The following is a 16,640-nucleotide window of genomic DNA, read 5'->3' as shown; positions in this document are numbered from 1 at the left end:
TTAGAAGAATATAGGGGCTGCAAAATTGCTCTCCACTGAGAACCACTGTTCTACAGGCTCAGTGAATTCCTTCCAGTCTTCTAGATACTGTACATACCAACACACATCTGTATGCAGAATGCCCTTTCCATTTGTCAGCTTTGGCTTTCAAGGTCTTCCTCTTTTGTGAAGCTTTTCTCATCACACTGCCCCCTCTTTGTGCTCCCATGCACATAATAATTATTGACAGACTTAATGTGTATAGAGCACCCACTGTGTGCTGTTAACCTCAAAATAAAAAGGCAAGGTGAGAGGCAACAAACATTTATTTGAGATCAGAAAGAATTGCAATTCTGGGAAGCACTGATTCAGGCAGAAACCCAAATACTGTTCCGATTAGGAGGTGAAGGCAAAGGGTATTTATGAGAAAGAGAAGGGGAATAATTACATGAATAAAAGGAAGGAATTTCTATAGGTATAAACAAGCTAAATTATTCTTTAGCTATACATAGTGGGGATAATTCTAAAGAATGTCTAATTTTCAGTCTGATAGAATGTCTGCTTTCCTGATAGCTTTGTCAACAGTTTGGAATACAGTGTTGTTTGCCTCGCCCCCAAAGCTTATTTAGTCCGATTGAAACATTCCAAAGGTTTGAGTAATAAGATGTGCAAGGCAGATCCTCTGGGATGGTAGCTCCATTTCGAAATGGCTCCATTTATATTATTGTTCACACAACTATTATGCTAGGTTCTAGGGATACAGCAATGAAGATAAACATTTCTTGCTTCATGTTGCTTACAGTCTAGCTTATTATAACATAAATTATATTTGTAGTTCTCATATAAACTATAACTTTCTGGAGGGCAAGGGTCAAGTATTGGGTCTAACTCATTTCTGTGTCTCCTAACTCCTTACATACTATTTGCCACACAGTTGATCTTCATAAGTATTTGATGAATAAAGGAAATAATTTATTCTCCTGTCCGCGTCTTCATCCTCCACAAAGACTCCAGAATGAGATGTCCAGAATACAAATATTATGCCTCTTCTTAAAAGCCATCAGTGCTTCTTGTTGCATCTGGTATTCTGAAGACAAGTGTCTGTAAGGCCACTGAGTCTGGCCTTTTCTGGCCACTCCCTTCCTACACTTCCCTCCAGCTGCTAGAAGGGCCTGTAGTTCTCAACAATCATTATGCAATTTCACCCCCGGATGCTTTGCTCCTGCTGCTTCCTCTGCCTGCAATTTCCCCTCTTCTACTAGATAACTCTGACTCATCCTATAAGGTTCCATTCAGGGATCCCTTCTTTCTGGAAGCCTCTTCTAGGTTTTCCTCTTCTGTGTCCCACAGTGCCAGTGTCTACTTGTAATATTTCTTAATTGTTCATAGATCTGCAGTGAGTTACTTAACCGCAGGGATTCTCTTACTCATCTTTGTATCCCGGGCATCTAGCACCATAACCGACAAGCTGCAGATTTTGTTTGAGTGAACGAATAAACTTTGAATGAAAAGTTTAGTAACATGAGCTTTTATTTAAAGTAGAAGTTTCAAATAGAGCCTCTTAATGACTAATCATTCTATTTTTGCTTTCTACAGATATTGGTATTAACTTGACAGATCCTGTGTTCAGAGGAATTTATAGGGGGGTTCAAAAGCATCAAGGTAAATGTTTCTTTTATTAAGGTAAATAATTTCTCTGTGATGATAGATTGTCTTCCTCAAGAAGATCTCAAAAAGCATAATCCACTTTTACAATCGAAATATTAAAGGACTTATGCATCTTGGATAAAACCGTAAACAAAGTGAAACACATATAAGCTATTTTGGTAAACTGATCATGAGCATTTATAAAGCACCAATTATAACAAAGTGTTAGTCATGCCCTTCTTATCCGTAGAGGTTTACAATTTTGAATGTAGAACTTTAAATAACCAGGTGCACAAAAGCCAAATTTAGTTGATATTTAGTCTTTTAAGCAGTTGAACAGTAGGGCCTATAATTAAAAAATTAAGTACAGTCGAGCATCAGTATAAGGTCTAGTCTTTAAAACGTTTTCAGCTGGGTGACTCAGTGGCAGTGTGATTCAGGAGGTGGTGCTCTGCAGTCTACCTTCCCTCTCTTGCCTTCCCCGCTTTCCAGCCGAGACCTACGAGATCCTAGATAGCTACAGTGTAGGTGGGAAGGGTAGTACCTCAAAGATTGATGGAAAGCTTAGCAAAGCAGAATGACTTATATTTATCATATCAAGTTCATTTTAAAGGCGTATTATGTCAGCTAAGCGAGTAAGCAGGAAATGATGGTGACAAGTTTTTGAAAGCAGAGGTTCTCTAGTAAACTAGCCTGTGAATATTGCTTCAGGAAAGTTCTATACTTGTTATTATGTAAATGCAAATAGGAAAACTTGGTTCTGTGGTTCCAGATGATGTGGAGCTGCACATTTCAGCAAGCTCAGTCAGAAGCTAATCTTATTGTATCTCTAGGCGATACTAAGTGAAAGCTCTAAATATAGGGAATGTTAGATGAAGAAAGGTAAACATTAGTTTTCATAAACCTTACCTCAAAACTTACCTTTTTGACTTCATTTAGAAGTTTAGATGAAGTCTTTGTGTTACTTATGTAGTACAGTTAAATTACTGAATAAATCACATTCTGCCCTTCTCGCCTGTGTAGCACTTAATAGATTTCATACTTTGTGACTCCATATGCGTATGTATGTATGTTTGTATATGTGTGTTTATGAAATGTTTCATAATGATCAATATTAGTATTACTTTAGTTTATAATAACTAGCAAAACTGGTTGCCCTACTTAGTATAAGTTCACTAAGTTGATATTTTTTGTCTAAAATAAATTTTAAGCTACTCTAGAAGTAACAGTAATTGAATTCCAATCACATGTACTGTGATGCTTAAATATGAAATTAAGAAATAGATTTATGATAAAACTGTTTAATATTTCTATCCTTTTATCTCAGGCCTCTCAGAGCTTAGTAATTACTGTTGATCTCTCCCAGAAAAGTTTATTATTACTTAACAATGAGTTTTGGGAAAAAGCAAAAAACAACTGTCAAGGAAATTATCCTCCCTCAAAAAGTAGTAGTAATTATAGAAATACAACCTTAAAATTTACAGATAGATGTTATATCATGTTTTGGAAGGCATCGCAGGTGTACTCTGAATAACCCTAATAAAAATAATGATTATCTCTTATTTTTATTAAAAAAAATACAATACCAACAAGTTTGAAATTCAAGGCAAGTGACTTAATTGTAGTGAGTGAATTCATCTTTAGTTTGAAACTCCTGATTTTTGTCACTTTTCTCTCTCTCGGTCAGCAGAATAAAAATACAATGAAAAAGGTAGCTATTCATCTAGTTTGCCATATACAGGTTACCTCCACACCCCCCTTTTTTAAAGGTTATCACTAGCTCTGTTCTTATGAGAAGGTACTCATTAAATGGTATTGATTTGGTTTTGATTTTGTAAATGTGACTCTATAGATAAATGGATTTTTATTTATCAGGTTTTCTTACTGCATAGTTCATCTTTTACAGATGACTTACAGGACGTAATACAGAGAGCTGTCCAGATTGGTGTTAAAAAGGTAACATCTAGTTTTTGTTACTCTTGAGATTAAAAAAAATAAAATCTACATTATGGTTAAAATACTACAGAATAGAAGGAAAAGAGCCAGTGCCACAATTGGTAATTTTTGAGACTATATTGTCAATATATGTATTAGCAAGTTAATGAAGTAAAATATGTCAGCATGTTCTGTTCACAGCAGTTTAACCTCATGGGCAGTCCTCTCATATGATCAGAAATGTTATAAATGGCAAAGTCTCTTTGAAAAAAATTTTAAACCTATCTGAATTACCAGACTTCTGAAAAGGCAACTGTCTATACATTTTATAACATACTTTAGCACTTATCAGAATTAAGCAATCATCAAAACACGGATCTGTCACCAGTCTAGTTTTCATAGTATGGGTATACCGTTCCAAATAACAGAGGACGTTTTAATTTTTACAGTAATAATTTGATCATCAGGAAAATTCCTACTCCTTTTTAAAGAGTTCTAAGGAAATGAATATTAGCCCAGTGTCAAGTTCTTTGAATAGATATTTGTAAAAATTAGCATTTTAAAAAAATAGCAAGTTAGCACACCCATGTACACAAGAAATAAGGTTAAACTCCATAGTGTGGTATCAGGGCACTTGGAGGCCACAGCTTCTAAGTTGAATAACTTCCATTTTAAAAACGATACTGCTAACTAAATGAATTCTGCAGTGCCCAGCTCTAAAATTGTACATTATTGTAATACAGGATAAAAGTCACAACATTAATTTTTCATTGTGTGGCCATTCTCAGCTTGTTATGTCACTTTATGACATGCTTTTGTGCAAACTTTGAAATACCAAGCCCCTAAATTTTCATGTATTAGCCGTGAATAGTTTAATCTCAATATTTCTAATCACTCACACATATGGACTTAGGAATGACAGGACTAGGGTGACGTTTACTTGGTCATGGTTCCAAATCGAAATTTAATTCAATGTCTTGCAGTTAATCGCAGTGGTTGGAAGCCAGGTTATGGCATCACAAGCCTAGCTTCCAACCCCAGCTTCATTCTTCATAGCTTTGTAACCTGGGGTGCATCATCTCTAGACTTCGGTTTTCTCCTCCATACATGGGAGAATGATAACAGTACTCAATGAATAGAGTTGATGTGAAGGTTAAGTAAAATATGGAATGCAAAGCACTTGGTATTAGGCAGAAAGTAAACAGCCTTTATGTTTATGGCGGAAGCTGCCAGCAGCAGCAGCATTGTAAACTGGGAGGAAATTATGTCCTCTAGTCTTGACCTTAACTTTTTCATCTATTTGGAAAAGTTACAGCTAAAATAAAAGGTGAACTTGATGAGAAACTATTTTACATAATTGAAATACTGAATGTGGGTACCTAGTCGTGTATTAAAGAGTTACGTGGTATTAGTAAACAATAAGATTTCTTCAGTATTTTTGTTAATATCTTATATCCTGTGTTTTACAAGAATTAATTTACAAGGATTTAATTATGGCTTTGCGTTCCCTGAGTAGATACTCATCTTCTCTCATATTAGAAGTTTAAGTCGCTATATGAAAATATCTGAAAAAAAAAAAAGATAAAATATCTGTTCATCATTTGTACTTCCTGCTATGTTTCGTATGTTTTCTCGTTAGGTGTGTACCTAGAGAGATTCTAAGCTCAGTGAGATTTTAGCTCAGTGATATTCTAGAATTGTGCTTTTGAAATTATACATCTTTGAGCTTAAATCGCTTTTTTAGAAGAATGTGCACTTAGGCAGCACTGCCTCAGCAGTCGCCATCAACACATAGTTCTTTAGTGCCATTTTCCTTTTAACATAATAGAAAAGACAGTGTTCTCACTGCCAGTGGACTCTAGTGGCCGTCTATGTAGAAGTATGCTTCTTCACCAGGAGCCATATATTTCTCTACAAAGAATTCATCAATACACATTAACCCAGGGATTCTCAAACTCTTAGAACCCCTTCATATTTGTTAATATTATTGAGGACCCTAAAAAGCTTTTGTTTTATATGTTTTTATCTGTTGATATATACTGTACCAGAAATTAAAACAATTTTTAAATATTTGCTAATTTATTCTAAGATAACAGAAAACCAGTATATTAACATAAGTAGCCTATTTTTGTGAAAAATAAGCATTTTTCCAAACCAAAAGAAATTAGTGACATGAGTGGAGTTGTTTTACTTTTTTTTTTACTTCTCTTTAATGTCTGGCTTAATAGAAGACAACTTCAATGAGTGTTTCTGCAGCCATTCTGGTGCGATACACATCATGTAGCCTCTGGAATACCTCACTGCACACGCGTGACATGACCAATGACAGTAAAAAAGACAGCTAGAATCTTAGTAGTATTATGAAAATTATTTTGATCTTCTGTATCCCCTGGGGGTTCTGGCACCACACTTGGAGAATTGTTGAAATAATCAACACTACTGAATCACTGATTTAGATGAACAGAATTCTAAAATTCTGCAATCCTTAGTTATTCAGACTTTTGCAACATTTCTCAAGCAGTGTGATCCCCTGTCCTCAAGGAACTCACAATCTACTAGGAAAGACAGATGTGAATACATTTAATAGGAAGGAGTGACAGGTTCTGTGTATTGTGAGTGTGCACGTGCATGTGGAGAGCAGACAGAGACCACTCTGCAGAGGAGTTGATCTTTCAGCTGACGTTTAAAGGAAAGGTAGGTGTGTGTCAGTCTAAGAAAACCATTCTGGAAAAAGGCAGATGAAAGGCATTTTGGAAATTGTTGTTGATGCCCTGTTAAAGTGGGCTTACTTTATTTCTTTCTATTTCAGTTTATGATTACAGGCGGAAATCTACAAGACAGTAAAGATGCACTGCATTTGGCACAAACAAATGGTATCCTCCTATTACTTTTACCAAAAAAATATATGAATTAAGTTATTTTGAAGAAGTCTTTCTGAAAACTGCTTCAGGTACAATACAATGGATCATGACTGTAAAAACAATGGGAAAATAGACTGATTTCAGAGGGACACGATTAAGGTGAAAAAATTCAGAGTGCCCATTTACCAATATCAGATGCTTGATAAAACTCTCTCATTGCACTTAGTAAAGATTATTTTAAGATTTCAGTTAATGAGAATTAAGGTCACCAGCTATATAATTTAACCTCAAATATTCTTGATGTAGAAGTTTTGTGTGTATATTGTAATGTTTAAGATATGAGTTGCTTTTTATTTGCTCTTTTTTAATTTAAGCTGTGAAAAATCATTTACTAAATATTATGCAGACCAAACACTCTGTAAGGCCCAGAGATGCAAGTAATAATATATTACATGATCTCTCATATGCTTACTTTATGTCCATACATTCTGCATCTATTTAAAATATATAATTCTGGAATTGGTTCCTAAAGGAATCTGAATTATATAAAACACCTCCTTTATCTGGCATTCATTAACTTAACCCTTCTTGATGTGGGGAGGAGGGATGCTTCATCTGTTAGACACTGAAGAATTAGGCATTCCACATTATTTTTCAAAATACTGATTTATTTAAAGCTGTTTTTTTATGGAAATCTCCTCAAGATCCACTGATGCTTTTTCTTAGTGATTAAGGTCATAGAAGTAATCCTTGTTGTGTAAGAATACTATCTTCCATATTTTTTATCCCCAAACAAGTATGTTTTTAAAGCTCTAGGATCTCCAATGTCAGCCCTCTTCCACTCCTCCGTGTAGCTGTGTCCTCTCTGCTTTAACAGCTCTGCCTCTCTTTATATGTAAACATCTGCCCAAGGAAAGCCCCACACCTCTGTCTTGGGTTCAGGTATAAGTAGTACCTTGAGCCACTCAGAAGGCCTTCTTACTTTCACATTTGTGTTCCATACAATAAAAGTTATCAAAGTATGGCCTCCAAATAAGCAAGCTTTCTTTTTTATTAGAAAAACAAAACCTCCCTTCCACATCTTTAAGTCACCTTTTTTAAGAGAAATACATTTTAACTTACATTAAGTACATGAAATAAGACAGCCATGTGAACAGTGAATGTAAAAGAAAATTAGGATATGACATTTCATTCTATAAGAAATTGTTTTATTTTCCATTCTGTGAGGCTCAGTAAAAAGCTTTGGAAACAGTTGCAGTAATTATTTTTATCAGTACACTAAGGCAATTTTTATCTTCATGTCCTATTTTGTTAAGATATTCCAAAAATTCTTATGTAATGAACCTAATGCGGTTCTGGTAGTTCAAATAGTTTTTGGCTCTCGTTAAAAGTTAACCAGTTAAATTAGTTGATATTCTCATTGCATATTAAATATATATATACGAAAACTACTTTGAAAATAATTCTGACATCATTTTGTGTTAGATATGTTTTTCAGTACAGTTGGATGTCATCCTACAAGATGTGATGAATTTGAAAAGAACAGCCCTGATCTTTACTTACTGGAGTTGCTAAATCTTGCTGAAAACAACAGGGGGAAAGTCGTAGCGATAGGGGAGTGTGGGCTTGGTAAGTGCCAACCTCGCCCTGTTAGGGTGAGCGTGAAAATGACTGATGTGTTCTACACAAGTCATGACTAGTAACTGATTCTTTTTTATCTTTTAAAGATTTTGACCGACTACAGTTTTGTCCCAAGGATACTCAGCTCAAGTAAGGAGATTTGTTTACTTTAGAATTTATTGTAAAATCTTAAGAGTGGTTTTTTAAATAGCTATTATCTGTTCAGAATATAGTTGGGTTAAGCATCAGGATTTTTTGTTTTCTTTTGTGTATCAAGAGTTAAGTGAGTCAGAGTCCATGTAGTCTTGCATGTAATTCATAAAGAGTAGAAACATACAGTTCCCTGCTTGATTAACCATCTAATTTGATTTTAATGATAGAAATAATGGATGAGTTTTACAAAAGACTTTCTTGTTTTTGGTTTGCTTAATAAAAATGCATTCATACACAAATCATTCCTCCTTTAAAATGGGGATGATGCCGCCTACCTTTTTTTTAACATTTGATGTAGAAAGCCCATTAGCGCCATGACTGGCACGGAATAAGTGCTCAATAAATTGTGGCTATTAGTCTTAGAAATATTGCCATCTTAAAGGAAAATACAGGCTATAGGTTTTGTTTGGTGTTTTTGAAAAGTGTTTTTTAAAGAGCAAAAGGAAAAGCAAGGCATGAAAGCCAGGAAAAGGCCTGATTTAGTGACAGAAAGCGTACCTGATCCTGTAGGCGCATGCTGTGTCTTCAGGTCCTCTGCCCTGTGTTGCACTGTTCACTCTGAGTAGCAGAAATTTGCTTTGGACAGTTTTCTTGGAGTTTCAAAATGTTAATACATGCTGGCCTTTTTTTTTTTTTTTTTTAATTAGACATCAGACAATTTCAAAGCAGTCATTTGAGGACTTAGGGAACCTCAGAGATGAGAGACTGAGGCAGTCCTTGTCATCAGGCAGATTAGAGGAGGGACTTCCCCCATGGGTTAAGGTGTACTGCTGCAACGCAGTGGCTCTTGGATTTGCCTCAGTTCTAATTAATAAAAGCTGCTACTCCGAAGTCGAACTTTCCTTAGTTATTGTTAATCCTAAAATGTAAGATGCAGTAATGCAATCAGAAGCAAGTTACACTCTTGCTAAAATGAGCAAATGTAACTCGGTGATTTTCATTTATGAACTAAAAAAATCATAATTAAAAACAGAGAAGTCCCTTAATAGGTGCCAGTTCCTGCCCTTTAACTTAAGTTATTTCTAGCTACTATGGTGGTTTTTTTTTCCTTTAAAGACAATAGTCATTTGGCGTTAAGCACCAGTTGGCCGCTGTTTGAATCCCAAGGAATCATTTTTCAGCACACGGCTTCCTGTCTAGCTTGAGCACATGGGCCTTTCTTTCCAAATTCTGTAGACGCGTCCCTTGAGCATCTGTTATTTTCATAAATTGTACTTTTGCCTGCTCTGCGACAGCAGGCCAGTTTCCAAGCTGGTCATTAGATTCTGTAAATGCAGCTTGGTCATGTGGCTTCATACATAAAATCGTGCCATGAAAAAAATTTTCAGTTTAGAGGGGAGAACACGGAACGTGGAGAATACCGCCGGCTCTGCAGTCAGAAGCCAGAGACATAGTAAAGTTTAGATAATGGCTGAGCACATTCACTTTCTGACATTTGAATTTAGAGGTTATGGAAGTAGTAACTAGTAATAATGATTAAAAATTTTTTTCTTCCAAATGTTAGCTTATTTCTTACACTATGAAATTTCAGCACTTTAACTAAAAATATTTTTGCTTATTGTAGCCCAGCAGAATCTGAAAAGGTGGTTTAAAAACCTGAACATTGGGGTGGTGAACACACAATAGAATATATAGATGTCAAATTATAATGTACACCTGAAAATTATATAATTGTATTAACCAATGTTATCCCAACAAACTTAATAAAAAAATTTTATTAATTTAAAAATTTTAAAAAATAAAAAATAAAATCCTGAACATTGGGTGATACAGACAGACCACCAATTTTAGGAAGACTGTTTCTTTAAGAAGTGTATTTCTCTTTCTGGTTTTAACATTTAGCATTTTCAGGAGTGCAGGGCAGCACACCAGGAGAATAGCTGTTCTGTACTTCAAGCGACAAGATACAGGAAAATATTGCAAAAGAGATTTAAGTTAAATACAGAAATTGTTCCCCCAAATTAAGGGGCCTAGAAGAGGTAAATCCCTTAGAAAACAAGACACCTATTCTCTGCAAGTCCTGGTTTCACTGAAAACTACTTGACCCTCAATAAGAACGAGGAGCACCATTACAATGAGAAACAAACGTGCAGACCCCCCACCCCAGTATATCCTCTGGATGTTGTCATTGTTCTGTGGGACCAGGACGAGTCTGAAATGCCACAGCTTTCGGTCGTGTTGGCTGGGACTGGGAATTAGACCACTGAAGTTCTGGTTCCTTGTTTGCCATGTGTGTCATGATCTTGGATAAGGACCTACCACCCCTGACACCAGCTCTTGTGCCTTGCTAGGATTATTTTGAGGATCAGATGAGATAATGGCATGTGGCATTTGAAAAACCTTTCTATGAAAGTATTCTAAAATATTCAGGGCTGCCATTCTATCATGTAATTTTTGTTTTTCTGAAAATAGAGTATTTCCATTTTTGTGCTCACTGTATTGTTTTTAAGGAATCTTTGCTCGGAGGTAGTAATTTCTTGTACAACAGCACAGAGAAAACACTGAGTATAAAACTCTGCCTGGCCTCTGACTGAGTTGTCACCTACTGATGGTACCCAGCCAGCTCTCAAGGCAAGGCGCTGGCTGTGTATTTTGCACCACCAACACAGGTGGCGGAGGAGTGGCCCCACAGCTTATGGAGGGGGTCTGCTTCGTTTGCTGGGATTTGGTTGGAAAACTAGTTAAACATAATTAGAGGAGATTCCCCTGTACTGCTACACTTATACCTGATAGTAAGAGAGGAAAAGAGGCATCTAAAAAATGCAAAGGAACAGGCTTACAGGAATGACCAACTCAGCCAGTTAAAGCCCATTCCTAACTGGCCTCTCCCCGCTTCCAGAACTCTCCAGCTAACATGTTTTCCCACAGCTACCTCCCCCACCTCAAGGACTCTCCAGCTCACATCTGTTGATTCATGGCTTGCCAACCAACTAGTAATGTCCTTCCTTATCTCTGTAGCTGTAGGAATAACAAGACTGTGTAAAACTGCTTGTTACAATCAAGGCTTAGCCTTTGGATAGGAATCCGCCGAGCAGGTGCCGGCATTGATAAGTGTTGCTTCCTACTTATAGCCTCAATGTCCCATCTCTCTGTTTGAGAATCAATGCTGATAATGTCAAGGTCGCAGGACAGATGACCTGTAAGACCAGTGGTCTGGAAATTCCCCTTTACAGCCCCCGACCCGAAGCTCCCCCTCCCATCCTGAATCATGAGGCACACGTGAGACCTCAGACAAAGGAAACACGCTCCCCTTGCATGGACACTGCGAGGGTACATAAGCTGTTAAGAATCTAACCAAGGGAAGATGGTGCTTTGGGTCTGTTGACACTCTCGGCCGTCCATAAATTCCTTCCTCTAAAGGAGTTGTCTGAGCATCCAGGTTCCCCTGTCGGGTGTCGCTTCCTGCAACAATAGCGTCTCCAGCGATCAGCAGTAAAGCGCTACCTAATTTACCCAGTACTTCAAAATAAAAAATATTTCAGAATAATTCTGTAATCCCCAAAAATGAAGTGTCCCTTTCCAGACATTGTGCGTTATAAAAGCCTTCAGCTAAACCTAATGTATTTTTAAATGTCTGAATTTACTATTTATGTCCTATAATATCTAGAGAATAAAATTCCTTTAAAAAAATCATTTGGCATAATTATTTTTCTCATGCAAAGATAAAAATTTTAACACAAATCTTATTTTTGCATTATGCAGATATTTTGAAAAACAGTTTGAACTGTCAGAACAAACAAAATTACCCATGTTTCTTCATTGTCGAAATGCACATGCTGAATTTTTGGGTAAGTTAAAGTTAAAATATTTAGAATGTAGGAGTTTTGCCAAAATCAAGCTATTTGTTAAAAGTTCTTTGTTTTTAATTCACAGACATAATGAAAAGAAACAGAGATCGGTGTGTAGGCGGAGTAGTAAGTATAAAAGTTGTTTTTAGTATATGCTGCACAAAAGCATCTTGGTTATTATGGTTTGCCTATAAATTCAAATGTCAGCAATAGAATTATTAAGGTTCTTCTCATTATTTGAAGGACATGTGAATTTATTTACTGTTGAATCTGTAGGCCAGATGTGGTACAAACATAAATCACACTATTTTAATTGCAGTTACTTTGTTCAGAATACAGGAATGAGTACAGAATTCTGTTCATAAGAAAACCCCTGAATGTACATTTTGCCAGTATGAAATTATTTCTCTGCCTCTTCTATCAGCCATTCTTAAATTCGTACAAAATGTAGTTTTAATATTTTAAAATATTTTAACATTCATTTCAGGTTTGCCTTCTTCATTTCTTGTGAACTGTATTCATTATCACTCTGATCTAGAGAGTCATTTTCCTTTCTCTAATTTGCTTCTGCTCTAAACACTTCCTCTGTATGGTCATTTCAGTCATTGGTCTTGAGACATTTCTCATAAGGATTACCTGCCTACTACTTAACTCAGGTATCTAGAGCAGTGATTTTTCATCTTTTTTGGATCATGGACTCCTTTGAAAATCTGCCTCAGAAGAGTGGTCAGATACTATAAATTTTCATACATAATTTCAGGAGAGATTCACTGGTTTCCAGCCAAAAAAACAAAAAAAAACCACTATTGTCTAGGTATGTAAAACCACATGCTTATACTATGCCAGCTAAGGAGAGGAAAAGCACCCTGCGCTAATTACATATCCATACTGCGTTGCTTTGACAGTTTCATATATATTCTCAATTTTTAGCCTCTGCCTCATGTTTCATATTTGCTAATGATGTGCTTGTTTTCTGCATGCTGTGGGGTTAATGTTACTGTGCATATTTTTATCTGTAGTTTCCTGACCCTATAATTCATCCTTTAGGAACAGTTCTTGAGAATTGAGAGTGGCTTTCATTAATGCCCTTGGGTTACTGGTGGCACTTAGAACCTTCAGGCTCTACCTCTCAGCCCATTTGCTTTATTTCTAAAAAAGAATTTACTTGGATGATTCTGTAATAGTTTTAAAAAATTAACAACAGCAACAACAAATCCAACTTAAATGTTTGACTTTTATTAAGAAGAGTGCCAAATAAAGAATAACTAATTTTATGAAATGGTTTATGAGGAGTCACATTTAAAACTATTTTGACATTGTTGGAGGCCATGTTTTCTAGTCAGCTGGAAATGCTGAAAGAAAAAATAAACCCTTTGGGGCAGCTATGTAATAAAATACGGTTTTCTTTCTTGTTGAGAAACACGTTATCTTTAGTGTAGTCAGACTCTTTGGACTCAATGTGACATTACTGTTTTGTGTCTTTAAAGAGGATTATCGTTACATATTGGTTTTGATTGCATAAATACATCCAAACTGAAAACTGTGCCTTAACCCTATGTCTTTGAAGGAGAAGCACATCTCAATTTTTTTTTTGCCTGCTGAAATGGTTTTTTTTGCTTTTACCATTTTCCTTTTTTTAGCAACATTCTCCCAACCTTTTTATAAATCGTCTTAAAACTCCCCTCTTAAAAGTAATTTCTCTTCTAGTAAAAAGTATCCTCTAACAGAAAAATTGAACATTTAAAAATATATTTTAAATAGTTTTGTAGCATTTCTAACTTCTCATGTGTTGCCTAAGAATGTGGCCCCTGACTCCAGCCCCACCCTAAAAAGACATCCTGTGATGTATACCTGCAGTAGTGCTGGTGCAGAGGTGTCCCGCCACCAAGACAAACATTTTAGGCAGGCAACTAATTCCTTCTTGCATTGTATCATTGGAGATTTTAATTGTGAAAATGATTTGAAAATAAAAATTCTAGGGTCCACCACATTTGAAAACTTGTGGTCCAGAAACCCTAATGCTTCTGTATTTTTGCTTAGAAAATCTTATTAATGTTATTTAGAATTTTAAAGAGTAATTATAATAAAATCATATCCGTATATCCTTAGGTGCATTCATTCGATGGTACCAAGGAAGCAGCAGCTGCTTTGATTGACTTGGATCTCTATATAGGATTTAATGGTTGGTAGGTTCTTGTTTTTTTAATTTTATATTAGGCAGATTTCTTAAATTGTTTTACAGCGAATTGCTGACAGTGGTCTAAATTTATTTTTATTAAAGTTTGTATTTTATGATCTTAGCCTGAGAATTTCAGTAATTATTTATGTAAGAAATTAAACTATTGCAAGTTAAAGCTCAAATATTAAAAACTACTACCCTGTGCTCTAATGATGGAAAGTTTTGGTTGAGCTCAGCAGCTAGCTTTCTCTAGCAGTACAGTTTACTTTCAGGTGATTTTATCCCTTTAAAACGTGTGTTTACAGCATTGCTTATACGTATATACACAGTGATGTCTGAGCATGGGGGAGGGGTCATACTGTGACAGAATCATCTCAGACATCTCTGTAGGCCAAGTAACAATATTGGAGAAGCTAAGAAACAGGTATAAAGTAACTCAAAGGGTTGTTACCGAAATCAGGGGGTTTGTTTTGCCTGTGTGTATCAAAGCCAGATGAGTCCCGAACAGGAGGTTGCAGCAAAGAAAGCAGAGGTTTATTTAAGGAAATGGCACCAAGCCCGGAGACACAAATAAGCCAATGCTCTTAAGACCTGGCTTCCTGCTGATGTGTTGGTTACAGATTCTGTGGGGCAAAATCACAAGACAGTGTGTGTTAGAGGTTCGGGGTCATGTTGGATACTGATTGGTCAGAGGCGAGGTAACAGTAACGAGTCATTTCTTCAGGTCTGGAGGACAGTTCTGAGGTCTTTTGTGGCGTTACTCTGCCCCGTCTCATGGGAAAGTAGCCAGGGGGGTCTTTCCACCGTAGAGCTCAGGAATGAAATATAACTTAGGTCAAGATGTTATCTTTCACCCGCCAGAGGTCCAACCCTGTGACCATCAGTCAGGTCCCGGAGACCAGCCATCTTCCACTGACTCAGGGTTGCTGACTCTCCGGGGAAAGGCCAGGCCTCTGAGGGGCGGGCAGAGGGAGACATGATTTCTACAGCTGAGACTTAAAACCGGTTAGTCATAAGGACCTTCGGTTTCGGTTTGAGAACCTGTGCCCTCTGGCTTCTCACTCAGTGACCTTCCTGCTGTCACACCACACCGAAACCTCATACACCCAGTGTAGCTTCATCTTCTTTCAAATTTGGTGAGCCTCCACCACTGTCTTCTTACAGGATGTCAGTGTAGCTCATTAAATAAATTGCAAAATAGTGTAAGATTGCTCTTCCTCTTTAGCATTTCATTCTATTAAAATTAGCAGTAATTACTAAAATATAATAAAATTATGTTATTAAAATCTTAGGAAAATAGAATCATGAAATTACCTATTGCTATAGAGTTCAGACTTGTTTAAATGTCTTAGATGTGTCTTCCATATTTTAAATTATTTAATTTATAAACTAATATGCAAAGAGATACATGCATATGGATTAGCAAGTCCAGTTACTAAGGACTTATAAACAGTCTCCCCAGCGTGTCTGGTCTCCCCAGTGACTCTACCCCTAAGTCAACTTTTCCAGGGGCAACCACATTGCTATTTATTACTATATTTGTAAATAATATGCATTGCTATTCTTAATTCATTCCCTTTATTCTCATTAAGGTATGTGAGCATTTAAGTTCATATATCCCATACTGTTCCCCCGACCTGCAGTATCCTCCAAAGTCCTCTCGATGTAGTTATTTCAGAATTTTTGGTTATTTGCATATTCAGTGTTTTCATTATTGTGTCTGTATATTGTTGACCCCTGAACATGCAGTGTGCCACTTTTTATTATCCTGGAGTAACTTCCCTCATACTTTTATTTACTTGGCTTGCTTCAAAAATTTAAGCCTCCTCATACTTTCCAACAGTTCTGTAAAATGCCTTTCTCTGTTTTTCTATGAAGAAACATGCCTGGATAATCTGATAGTTCCATTCGTTTCAGACCCTTCCATCTTTCTGCTTCAGTTTGGACTAGTGTCTTTTCTGTGATAACCTCCTATTTTTAGATCTCATGTATTCTGCCTTGGTTTGTTTTGATGGAACACGTTTGAAAAGGAATTTATTCTACCCTTTCCCTCTTAAAAAGTTTGCCTACGTAAGTTAGAGGATTTAAAAAACAGAAACAAAAACTTTCGCTTGATATTTTTTCTGGGAGTAAAATTCTAGATTAGAAATCATTTCGCTGAGGATTTACACTGTTCTCTTTCTAGGTTCTAATGCTGTCAGTTGCCGTCCTGATCCCCAGTCCTTTCTCTGTGACCTCATTTTTTGTTTTTTTGTTTTTCCCTATGGAAGATTTTGGTTCTTTATCCCTGTATTGTCAGATTTCACAGAGGTGTTTCGATGGTGTTTTTGGTCATTTGCTGTGTGCTGTCTACTGGCCCCTTCCACCCAGAGGCTTCTGTCAGTCTTGGGAAATTTTCTGGGTTTTTTTTTTTTCTGT

The 16,640-nt window shown here is 36.4% G+C and overlaps 1 protein-coding gene across 13 annotated transcripts in view; it reads left to right on the top strand.

Moving 5' to 3' along the window:
* The window catches only part of TATDN1 (TatD DNase domain containing 1), a 28,860-nt gene that overhangs the window by 4,644 nt on the left and 7,576 nt on the right, over positions 1 to 16,640 (top strand). For 4 of the 13 annotated variants that reach the window (XM_011360792.2, XM_011360795.2, XM_011360797.2 and 1 more), the window contains 8 exons: positions 1,576 to 1,641; positions 3,533 to 3,582; positions 6,371 to 6,434; positions 7,908 to 8,051; positions 8,150 to 8,192; positions 11,958 to 12,043; positions 12,129 to 12,169; positions 14,153 to 14,229. In XM_011360792.2, the coding sequence (XP_011359094.1) occupies positions 1,576 to 1,641; positions 3,533 to 3,582; positions 6,371 to 6,434; positions 7,908 to 8,051; positions 8,150 to 8,192; positions 11,958 to 12,043; positions 12,129 to 12,169; positions 14,153 to 14,229 (571 nt within the window). Of the gene's footprint in view, positions 1 to 1,575; positions 1,663 to 3,501; positions 3,583 to 6,370; positions 6,582 to 7,907; positions 8,052 to 8,149; positions 8,193 to 11,957; positions 12,044 to 12,128; positions 12,170 to 14,152; positions 14,230 to 16,640 lie in introns of those variants that run through there. The other 9 variants (XM_011360798.2, XM_023530975.1, XM_011360799.2 and 6 more) reach the window with 7 other exon arrangements.

Source organism: Pteropus vampyrus, unplaced genomic scaffold (assembly GCF_000151845.1).
Source record: "Pteropus vampyrus isolate Shadow unplaced genomic scaffold, Pvam_2.0 Scaffold59, whole genome shotgun sequence".
Taxonomy (NCBI): Eukaryota; Metazoa; Chordata; class Mammalia; order Chiroptera; family Pteropodidae; genus Pteropus; species Pteropus vampyrus.
Note: the sequence above shows the minus strand (reverse complement) of the source record. Positions and strands in the feature narration are given on the sequence as shown.